The 12,982-nt window shown below is 31.2% G+C and overlaps 1 protein-coding gene across 1 annotated transcript in view; it reads left to right on the forward strand.

Annotated features, from left to right (window-relative positions):
* LOC118193118 (cilia- and flagella-associated protein 52) overlaps positions 1 to 12,982 on the forward strand; it is a 51,945-nt gene that overhangs the window by 7,706 nt on the left and 31,257 nt on the right. The window contains exons 4-5 of the mRNA XM_035364157.2: positions 5,685 to 5,813; positions 8,437 to 8,536. Coding sequence (XP_035220048.2) covers positions 5,685 to 5,813; positions 8,437 to 8,536 — 229 coding nt within the window. The remainder of the gene's footprint in view (positions 1 to 5,684; positions 5,814 to 8,436; positions 8,537 to 12,982) is intronic.

Below are 12,982 nucleotides of genomic sequence, written 5' to 3' on the forward strand. Positions count from 1 at the left end.
AAAACACAGCAATACAACCAAATGTTTTAATCATATTAATATTTATTGATCTATACCTAAGTTCATTACAACACTTTCACATAGCACATTGTTTATTCCACACGAACATTAACTGACAATTATTTCACTTCAGTTTGACCAGCAACTAGTGTGTTGCCACATATATGTAACATCTCCCTGCTTTTGGGAAACTCATAGGAATCAATGCATTACATAATTATCATATTTGGATGGTCGATATACATTACGACCACTTCTTGTTTTATATACACAATCACGATTAATATTATTGCTATTATTTTGATGGTGAGGATCATTATGTATTTTTGGATGTTCACTACTTATATTTTCCTCATTCTCATTACATAGATCATAATAGTCTAATGTCACTAGTTTTTCTTAAATGGAATTTATTCCGTCTAATTACCCTATTATCTTTTGTTCTAATCCAATATGATCTAGGAGTTGAATGCTTTTTTAAAACTATAGCAGGCTCCCATTTATTTTCCCATCTTAACATTACCTTTTCCCCAGGAATAAATTCAGGTCTTTCCCTTGCATGCTTATCATAATAGATTTTAGCCTGTTTCTGCTTACTCCTCACCTTTTCTCTATATTGATCTTTTACAGTTGGTTTCAATTCTGTTTGTGTAATTGGTAATCATGTTCTTAAATTCCTACTTAATAGCATTTGACTTAATGATAAATTTATACCTGAAATTGGAGTATTTCTATATTCCAGTAAAGCCTCATTTAATTTCTCTAATCCTGCTTTTCTAAATAAACTCTTAGCTATACCTACCAACCTTTCTGCAAATCCATTGGATTTAGGATATCGAGGACTGCTAGTGATTATTTCAAATCCCCAATCCCTTGCGAAACTCTTCATTTTCCAACTATTAAATGGTACATTAATACAAATTAAAGTTTTGGGTATTCCATGTGTTGCAAATATCGATTTCAATTTACTAGTAACTTCCACTGCACTTTTATTTTTTAGAGGAATTATGTCTACCCATTTAGTTAAGTAACAGCCAATTACTAGATAACTTTTCCCCGCATACTCACAGATATCAGCACCAACCTTTTCATAAGGTAAACTGGGAATTTCATGAGAAACAAGAGGTTCTTTTACTGTTTGAGGCCTGAACCTATCACAGATTAGGCATTTAGAAATCATATTCTCAATGTCACTGTTGATTCCTGGCCAAAATAGTACTTGTCGAGCCCTAGCTTTTGATTTTTCAATCCCACAGTGAGCTTCATGCAATAATGTTAACATACACTTTCTTAATGCAACAGGTACTACAATTCGATTATTAAAAAAAACTAAATCTTGTTTAACACTCAACTCATTTTTAAATTTAAAATAAGATCTTGCTTCTTTTTCTTTCTTTGCTTTAGGAACTATCTTGCTTTAGGAACTTTATCAACACTCAAAGGCCATCCATTTTGCCAATATTCTTTCACTAGCATTAACCCTTCATCTTCTAATGTAGCTTTCTGAAATTCCCTTTTCTTACTCTCAGACATTTGTAGTTGTTTTGTTAGTGTATGAACAATCTCTGTCATATCCATGTTTTCATTCGTGTCTGTATCAATAAAGGAACGTGACAGTAAATCTGCAATATACATATATTTTTCAAGCAAATATTTAAGTTTTAAGTTATATTTTAAGAGCTTAATTTTTATCCTCTGCAATCTATTTGACAACACATTAGCAATATTTTTGTTCATAATTGAAACTAATGGTTTATGATCAGTAAGCACTTCTACCTCTCTATCATAAATGTAATAGTGAAATTTATTAGCAGTAAATAAAATACTAAGAAATTCTTTCTCAATCTGAGCATAGTTTTTTTCTGCATTATTTAAACTCCGAGACGAAAACGCAATTGGTTGCCCATTCTGCAATAAGCAGCAGCCTAACCCATCTTTAGAACTATCTGCCTGTATAGTTATAGGTTTACTGCTATCAAATATTCCTAACACAGGTGCATTGGAAATTAATTTTTTTAATTCCCTGAATGCTTTAGAATGTAGCTGTAACCACTGCCATTCTACTTTGTTTTTCAAAAGTTCCCTTAATATGGCTGTTTTCTCTGAAAAATGTGGTACAAATTTCCTCAAATAATTACACATTCCCAAAACACGCTGTAATTCATGCTTATTCTGAGGTTCCTGTAACTCAGTAATGGCTTTAATTCGATCAGGATCAGGTCGCATGCCTGATGCATTAAATAAATGACCTAAATATTTAACCTCACTAACTAAATATTTAACCTATATTGAAGTTTTTGCTTGTTGAATTTAATATTGAGTTTTTTAGCTCTGTTGATGACCTCTGTTAAAATTTTATCATGTTCTTGTATAGTGCTAGCAGCAATGAGGATGTCATCAAAATAGACCAGTATTCCTGGTATATCACCAAAGTTTTCAAGATTGCGTTTCTGAAAAATTTCAGGTGCAGAGGAAATTGTTTATTCCACACGAATATAGCACATTGTTTATTCCACACGAACATTAACTGACAATTACTTCACTTCAGTTTGACCAGCAACTAGTGTGTTGCCACATATATGTAACACCAAATGTTGAAAGAAAGCATGGTGCAGGTAATAAAAAAATACCAATTATATTTTTAGCACTTTATTAATAAATATTGTTGCATTTTTCTTTTCTTCTGACAACAGTTCGTAGATTTGGAGCGAATAATGACGACAGTTGATGAAGTATCGAAACACACTTTATTTAGCCAATATTAATCAGGACAGCTCCAATAATACTTTTTACAGTCGTCAAAGTCTTTCTATAGTCACCTTCACACTGTCAGGCAATAACAGTGGAGACAGCTTCCTGCAAAGCACCCGATTCTGCTTGGTCATTCTCGGAACTCCACGTACTCTCGAGACTCTCCACGCTACAACTTGCGATGCACTCAACGACACACAGAGCACAGCATCTGACTCGCTAGACGAGACGCACGCTCTCCCTCTCGATGAAGCACACTGACTGACTGCGGACCAGTAGAGTTTATATAGCTTTTGGCTTGTGTTCGAGAACAATCTGGGCTAAACCGGTAAGGATTCGTTCCAGAAGGTTCTCCAACTGTCCATGATATATCGCCAAATGGTTGATTTCTAGCCAAATGTGGAAACCCTGCCCTCCTTGCTATTTTATGGCAACCCTAAAACTGCTGTAATCACTTAATCACTGTAAATAAATCATCAACGAAGCAATGAAATATTTTTTTTTTTGCAAGGTTAGTATTTGTGTAATTGTCTGTTAATTAGCAAAGTTGGTTGTCAGTGGGCTTGGGTTCAATTTCCAAAGACAGCATATATATTTGTGGCTATTATTGGCTTTGTAGAATGAGACAATTAAAATCTGTTACCTGAATGTTCTATCAAGAGCATTCATTTAGGAACATTCAAAAGAATATATAAACATAAGAAGTGTTCTATTGAGAAGCTAAAAGTAGATGAGAACATGTATGGGACCCCTGAATTACACTCCAGGAAGTGATTTTTTATGCTATTGAAATTATTCTATCGCCAATGATGCCTAATTCCTTTGGCCAGTAATAGTTGTGCCCCATAGTCACACTCATGGTCATTGACAAGGCCATTCATTACCTATATGTTCTTATATGAAGTGTACCTACAAAAACACTATCTGTATAATAGTAAGGGGGAAGAGACTGAGAATGGAACTTAAAAGTACGATGTAAGCATTTTGGATAGGACAACATAAACAATGCAGAAGTCTTTCTAGGGTGGAAGCTAGGAAAAGGAATGTTGTAGTTTTTTGTGCAAGAGTATTTATATTAAGTACATGCAGAAAGCACTTTAAGCTAAGATTAGTTAATCTTAAAATGTTATATACAGTACAAAGTCCGTAATCTGGACGTGTTGGAACTTCAGCGATTACAGATTAGGTGTTTTTCCAAAATATATATCGTCAATTTAAATCTGGTAAGATGGCATGCAGAAATTATAATGAAACCGCAATTTATGAAATAAAGAGCAATTATGATCTAAAGGGTATCAAAATTTACAAAAAAAAGCATAATATTTATTTATTTACTTTATTAAACATTTCTTTCATTGTAAGTAGTTTAAGTTGCTTCATTTTTTGTGCTAATACTTTCTCTTTAATTCTATAAACAGACATAATTTCTTGTTGAGTTACAAGGTTCCACTGTTCAAGTCCTGTAATTGCTGTGTCGAGAATACCGACTAACTTGTCAAGCGAATTTTTTTGTTTTCAATAACCTCTGTGTCATTTTCTTCACTATTGGAAGCAGTATTTTCTGGATATAGAACCATACTACAGATTTCACCATCCGTTGATTGATGATTGGGGCATTGTCGTTGCAATGAAAAATTTCTGTTATATCATCTTCATTTATTACCGCTTCTCCACATTTCTTTACAAAATCCAATAACTGAAAAATTTCACCTTTAGTTTGCGATGTCTGAAAACCTTCAAATTCACAGCTACCATCTTCATCATCCTCACCATGAAATATGGTAGCTAGCCATAAATTATGTCAAGCATTTTTTTAACACATCTGGAGACACATCCTCCCAATGCACATGCATAAATGTATTACGTGCAAAAAAAAGTTTGTGGCTTTGAAGTCCATATTATAGATCATTCCGAATAATGGACATCCGGATTACGGACTTTGTACTGTAACCAGGGCGTAATTTCTAAAAGTAGAAGTGCCGGAGCCCTAGGAAAGACCATCAGGAAAGAGGAACAAGAGTAAATAAATAAACAAAATGACTATTAAATTTAAATGACTAATAATTTTAAAATTAAATAGGTTATTAGTATTTATTAATTATTATTTAACTTGTAATCATTGTTTAATTAATTCACAATTTATTATTATTTATTAAAATAATAAAGATTAAAGTAATTAAATAATTGAAATTAAATAAAATGTAAAGAGATAAATTAAAATTTAATAAGCAATTTTTCATATGATTTTATTGCTAAAAATAAAATTCCCTAGATCAAATTTCTACTAAAATAAGTGTTCCATTACATAAAAAAGTGCTGGAGCCTTCTTATTTAGGGCTCCGGTGTGCTCCTGCCAGAATTAGAATATATCCCAAAAACTAAGAAGTACCGGAGCTGGGCTCAGGTGGGCTCCACCGCAATTTAAGCTCTGACTGTAACATAGAAGGATCTCAAATTTGGGAGAATGAATTTAGGGTAAAAGCACCAGATCTAGAATTGTTAATTTTGAGGTTGCCAATTATTTTTAAAGCAGCCATCATATTTTGTTATAGATATAAAGATATATTACCTTATTTAGTTCCTTCAAAATACAAAGTAAAATATGTCAATCATTGTAAACATAGTATTTATTACATGGAATAAACAATGCAGCTTGCTACCCTTACAGAGCCTTTTAATTACATAACTTTGTTAGGACTAGATTAGTACTTAATTTGAACTAGATTAATGATTATCAGATTTATGCAATAGCTTACTCTCTATATGAAAATTCCCTGTATGCCATTAACTTAATTATTCAGCATGTCACAGTTTGTTTCTGTTCTTTGAATAACTCTTGTGACTGTTGTTAATTTTTTCTTTTATATTTCTTTTCATAAATATAAATGCATAATCTTCTCTTTATTGACTAACTGTAAGCTTTCTTATTCTAGTGTTGTTATCTATGATATAGATGGCTTAGCACCACTATGTGGAAATACTGCAGCACCCCTTGCTGGTGGATATGCCAACATAATCCGTAGTGCAAATACAAGAAATGACATTTTTATTTCTGCTGGAAAGTAAGTAATTATTTCTTTATATGAAAAAAAGATTTTAAAATGTATGTTTTAAGTCACCATGAGGAAAGAGTATTAACAAACGCTGTATACCATAGTTTCCTAATCTCAGTACTGAAGAGATCTAGGTAAGCATTATTGATCTGAGAGGCAGTAAGTGAGCATTGAGAAACATGTGTCCGCCTAGACGTTATAGTAGTTAGGGGAGCCTTACTGTGATGTCAGGTTCGAATCCCGGAGAAGGCATGGATGTAAATTGTCTGTCCCTCCATAGGAGGTAACGGTGGCCGCTTATTATGTGCCTCCACAATAAAATGGCCACCACTTCTGGGCTTATTAGTGGCCAATGCCCTTATAGGCAAGTTCCCGCCATTGGAAATAAATAAAATAAACTTCAAAAAGTGGAAAAAGGGTAAAAAAGTTTCCAGAATTATCATATAACAGACATAAGAAGGGAGATATCTGTTTGAAGCAAAATTAATTAAAGGTTTTTTCTAATGATGTTTTATTCATTTTAATTGGAATGTACAAAAAGAGTAGAATTTACTTGTTCATAATTATCATAGAATCAGATTTAATTTCTTTTCCCTCATCTCAGATTTTTATATTAGTGCTGGCCTTCAAAATGCAATTAATTAAAATCTATCAACAGACAAATGTTATATGTTTGTTATCAGATTATTCATTTGAATTTATGTACTCACAAACTGCTTGGATATTTCTTCTTGAATCATATTTCATTTCAGATATCACTTTCTTTTCTGGTGATTAAGTTTTGTAAATTTGAAACTAATAAAAAAATGCCGCAATCCTATAGTTATAATATAAAAATTAATTAAATAAGTGCTCCAAAGGATTGTAATTATTTAGGACAATGACAATTAGTAAACGTTTTAAAATAAAATATGTATTGTTTTGAAATTATTTAATTAATGTTTAATGCATCAAATTATGTAATGTGCATAAAAGGAATATTCATACAATATGATTTTAGGGTATGAAAGTGATAAATATTCTTAGTTAGGGGTTAAAATGCTTAGTTAGTATTAAAGCTGCTGCATGCTGTTAATAAAAATAACCTGAAATAGTGATTGATTGTTAAAATGTGTTGATGGTATCAAAAGGCTGATCAAATTTTAATTAAATGTTAAAATGTGTCGATACTAAAAAAATAATTTTTTGACATTTGTTAGACAAAATTTTAATGATGATAATTTTAAAAATTGAGAGATATTCTGCTTACATTTTATGATTAATTTTATTCACTTTCTTTGAAGTCATAAAAGAATGCTTCATAAAGGTATGCTTTTGAAAGAACTGAATGTCTCAAATGTTGATCTAAAAAAAAAAAAAAAATTTTTTTTTAATAATGGTTAATCAGTTCTCTTTCTAAGAATCTTTACTCTTTTAAAAAAGCTCAAAAAATCACAATTGTTTAATTTAATTTTTATAGTTAAAATTTCTACTTAATATGACCAAGAATTATAATACTTTATAATAATATTTTTTATATGTAACTTATGCAGATTTCAAATATAAAATTGTTGAATTCATTCCAATTACATCTTAAAATCAAACACATACTGTCTCCAAAAAGAGGGAAATTCAAGAGTTCCTCATGTAATAACATATTATCCCGTTGACCACTGAAATCGATCATCATCAAACCGGATTTAGACTTGGTAAAGCCCTAAGCTATTTGAGATATGGAAACCTTTATAAATATGTTATAATATATTTTAATACTATTTATACTGTATTTTAATTTTGGGGGCCCCTACCCAGGGCTGGATTTATGTATAAGCTTGTGTAGCTTATATGTAAATCCAGCCCTGGGTGTTTCCACCAATCATTCCTACAGAATTCTGCAGGAACTGCATCCTCTTTATTTAATACGCAATCAATATTTGCCTGCTTCATAAAAATGCTTTCATCGATTTCTACTATTTCGTGAGGCCCTCTGATTTTACTGGAAACTTTGCTTAGAATACTATAAGTACATTGTTCCTATTTGTTATTATTTTATTGTCCATATTCAGCTGACCATATTTTGTCCATTAATACCCACTTTTTTAATGATAGAATCCTATAATTCTGAAAATGCTTACTGTTTTATAGAAGCAATCTTTTTATTACCCTCCCCCAAAATGAAAAGAAAAAATACTGCAATAACAGTTAATTTATAGCCTTATATATATATATATATATATAAAAGGTTGCTTATCTAGAATCAGAGAGGGTTACATCAAATGAAAGTGCAGATGCTATGTGTGTGTTGTTATGTCACACGTATCCATAAGTGGCAAGAAATTGTGTTGCTTGGGGACAGTTTCATTGTTCATGAAATAATGCAGATATATCATTTCTCATTAGCTATTCAAAGGTAACACCATTAGTTAAAGATAATGTATGAAAAAATATTGAAAATAATTGAATAGTTGAATTAGAATGGAACAGAACATTTTTCACTAATTAAATAAAAGCTATAATTATGAAAATGAAATTGTCTGTAAATTGCTTTATGCATTTAATTAAAAATATTATTTATAAATATTTTTAAAAATTTTAAAAATGCAGTCAATATAATTAAAATATCAACTCATTATTTTTTAACATTTTTTTTTAGCAATAGCTTACGAGTTTGGAAAATAGATTTCAAACACAGAAGAGTGACACCAACTAATGCATCAATAGGACGCATCAAAAGAGAAATAAAATGTGTAGATGTAAGCTAATGTTTTTCTTTATTTATTGTTCTATTTTAAAGTAAATAATGTTTTGTATTATATTTACACATATCTAAAATAAATATATATATATATATTGCAAATGCCAGTTGGTATATATATCACTCCTATTATTTTAGATCATAAATCATAACCTAGTATCTGAGTAAAGCTATGCTAGGAATTATAGACAGATACAGAACATGTTATACCATTAAATTTAAAGTTTGTATCTAAAATGTTAAGATGAAAATTTGTCAATGTACAGTTTTTATTTAAAAATGACCTATTTTTTTTTACTTAAAAATCCCTGAATTAATTTATTGCAAATGAATGAGCCTTTGAACCCTATGAATTGATTCATTATTTGTAACAGTAAGTAGACAGCATCTGCCCTGCCTTCTTTGAGCAAAAGAAAATTTTTTTGCTCAAAGAAATTAGTTTCATTATTACAAAGGCTATTTCACAAGTCTCTTGTAGGCAGTTGCATTGGAAAAAATAATATATGTATTATTTGAAAGAATATTTATGATAATTTTATCTTTATTCAACATTATGATCTTCCTTGCCAGTAGACTTTTTCCAGTAGGGTTAATCAGTCAATTACAATTTGATAGTCTTCCATGCCCATGAGTTTTAGATAGCCTTTATGACAGAGTTGATTTCCTTAACACAGCAGAACTTCATCCCCATAATGGCTTTTTAACTTTGGTAAAAAGGAAGTAACAACAGGGCAAATCATAGAACAAAATTAATAGAAGAGTTCTTGCTATGTGGCCCTCTGAAGGAAAGGTCACAATTGACACAATGACCTACTTTACATACAAACTAAGTATAATATAATTAATAGAACTGCCCAACATTCTTTATTTTATATTTTCTTCATGAAGAAAATATAAAAGATGCCTTAAGATCTCTCAACTCTAGTTTTTCAATAGCTGCTGAATGTCAAATGGCAATGAGAAGTGGTATTAGTCTGGAGAAGAATAAAGCTGCAGTTCAAAAATTCAAATTGTTTTAAACAAATAGGGTGTACTCTGCCTTGAAATACTTGCAGCATAATAAGCCCCACTTACAGTAGTCTAAAAAAAATTGCATGTTCAAGGAATCCCATTATGGCCAAAGAACAAAGAATCCATAATCTTGAGTATGCCTTTCAGAGTATTGAAATAAATATTTTTTGCAAAGAATCAGAAGAGGGTCATTCAGCACATGCCTCATGATTTATAATGACAGCTTGTCAAATTAAGTGTGTGTGAATACATCCAAACTGGTTTTCTTGTTGCTAGCAGCCCCACTTACAGTAGTCTAAAAAAAATTGCATGTTCAAGGAATCCCATTATGGCCAAAGAACAAAGAATCCATAATCTTGAGTATGCCTTTCAGAGTATTGAAATAAATATTTTTTGCAAAGAATCAGAAGAGGGTCATTCAGCACATGCCTCATGATTTATAATGACAGCTTGTCAAATTAAGTGTGTGTGAATACATCCAAACTGGTTTTCTTGTTGCTACCAGCCCCACTTACAGTAGTCTAAAAAACATTGCATGTTCAAGGAATCCCATTATGGCCAAAGAACAAAGAATCCATAATCTTGAGTATGCCTTTCAGAGTATTGAAATAAATATTTTTTGCAAAGAATCAGAAGAGGGTCATTCAGCACATGCCTCATGATTTATAATGACAGCTTGTCAAATTAAGTGTGCGTGAATACATCCAAACTGGTTTTCTTGTTGCTTAGTTAGAGAGTGGTAAGCTCTTGATGCAAATATTTCAGTTTAAAGCAATCACCATATGTAACATTGAAAATGGTCTTGAAAACTGCATAAATTCTATTGCCATTATTCAGACCAGTTTCAATTGTAACATTTGTTCATAAAATACCTGCTGTGTCATTCCATCCTCCAATAAAAAGGAACAAAATTTCCAGTATCCTACTGTAGAACAGCATGCATTTGTCTTGGGTTTTTTACAACAGTATATGTAATTTTGTCAAATTTCCCATCCATAAGAAAAAAACTATCTTGAACAATCTTAAGATCCATTTCACAAAGCAAAAATAATAACATTAAATTATACTTAGCTTGTATGTAAAGTAGGTCATTGTGTCAATTGTGACCTTCTTTCCTTCAGAGGGCCATATAGCAAGAACTCTTCTATTAATTTTCTTTGCCGAAAAATACAAAATTTATGTTGGATTGTGACATGATGTTTTTTGATTACATAATTACAGTTTGAAGTTTAAAAATTTAATTCAGAGAAACCCTTTTTATAGTTTTGTGTACTTTTCTGTTTATAGGACTGGATTCAGAAATGTATGTATGTATAAACACACACATACATATGTACATACATACATGCACACATCCATACATCTGATGATTTAGTTGTAAATGAGGAAAGGCACCAATTAACTCTGTTGTCATGCCCGGAGTGATGATACGTGTATCAGACATGCAGGTTGTGTTATAACTAGATGGGATTTCAAAAACCACAAATACACAATAACACAGCTTTATTTCTTGATGACTAATTTACTGAGACTAGTAATTTTAAATAATAGGTGCAAGTTGCAGAGTGGTTAATTACATGCTTGTGTATGACAGCATGGGAGAAAAATGACTGTATATTGAGCAGCTGGGTATTTATAATCTTGTTTCATTTTTAAATGGAGATTGGATAAGAGCTCACAACATTGCAGATCACTGAAGATGAAAGATATATTGCCAATTAAGGTGGTATTTTGCTAGTAATTTTCTTTCAGATTTTATATCTTACATACATATGTGCATGCAGATTTATATGTATTTGTGAATCTGGTCCAGATAACAGAAAAGTACCATTTATCATGTTTTTATTACCTTTCTCTCTCCACATGCATGCATGTGTGTGATAAGATGAAATAAAAGTAGTAAATAACAAGTTTTAAGAAACTGGTAGCTAAATCATGCACTGCTGCAGTATAGAGATAATTATTTTAAATTAAAATAGAATTTAAAGTGAATTAAACAATCTTATTCAGATACAGCAAATTAAAACAAAAATTAAATTTGTATTTCAAGTATCTATCTATACATGCATATGTAGATATATTTATACTGTATGTGTATGTGCATGCATGTGTGTGATAAAATTCAAATTAAAGTCATAGCAAATTCAAATATCCCACTCAATCTGAAAATCTTATTTTAAAAATTTTATACATATGCATGTGTGTATGTTAATAACAGAAGATACGAATTACTTTGTCTTTCTGAAAGGATTTTAAGTTTTAAACTTTAATTTGTGTCTTTGTTGGTTCTGAAACAAGTTGATATATTTATTTATTTTGTTGCACCAATTCCCTAATGGATGCAGCAGAAGGTGTAAATTTCGTTTTTCATTTTGCCATGTTTTGTCCTCCTTTTTCTTGCACTTTGACACTGTGCTACTGGTTTTTGGATTTTGCATATAGTTTATTCTGAATTGAGTATGAGATAAATTTTAAGTGTGTAAATCCCATAGCAATCCTTGGTCGGAAACATTTTTCTGCATAAGTATTGATGACACAAGCACAAAAAAGAAAGGACATGAACAAAGTAAGAAAGCATGCTTATTATGCTTAGTACAGCTAAAATGTTGGTGATGTTAAATTTTAGCATACATTAACAGTTTAGATGTGCGTCTCCACCTGAATGTAACAACACTGGATCAGCAGGAGTGGTCCAGTGCATCGGCCAGCAAGATCACCAGACCTCACTTCCATTGATTACTTCCTCTGAGGTATGTCAAGATACTGCTGTATGAAACCCTGATAACAATGCTGAGGAACTTGTTGCATGCATTTTGGCGACTTCTGGGAAAGTCCGGAACATGCCTGCAGTGGCATAACTAGAACTCTTGGGCCCCTATGCAAAAAATTTTCCTGTGCCCATTTCCCAATAAATTTTTTAAAAAAAAGCGAAAAGTTTTTTAAAAAAAGCGAAAAGTTTAAAAAAAGTCAAGGATTTCAGGAGCCAATGTTTTCATGATGATTTTTATCACATCTGGATTAATTGTTAAAAAATAAAAGTACATTCTTAGGGACCAGTTGAAAGGTACAGAACATGAAGAAAAAATAAAAAGGAAAATTTCCCTTGACCAACTGGTGAAATGAAAATTTGCTTTAGTCTGGGTATTTGACGTCAGATGATTTTAATTAAGACTTTTTGTATGAATGTGAGAGACAGATTTTTCTCTCCTTTCACTGCGATGCATACTGATAATAAATGAATAAGTCTATATAAAAAAAAGGAACATGTCGACGTATAGCATTAAGAAAAGGTAGAAAGCCTAGATTTGCGGAGATTTTTATATAAAATCCAAGAAGTTTTAAATTTTTATATAAAATCTGTGCCTATCCAAGTTTTTTCACTTAAGTTAGCAAACTTATAAATAATTAGTTATATTATAAACTGACAGACAAG

Source organism: Stegodyphus dumicola, chromosome 4 (assembly GCF_044657685.1).
Source record: "Stegodyphus dumicola isolate Sdum_Otavi_A_Nest chromosome 4, ASM4465768v1".
In the NCBI taxonomy this organism is placed as follows: Eukaryota; Metazoa; Arthropoda; class Arachnida; order Araneae; family Eresidae; genus Stegodyphus; species Stegodyphus dumicola.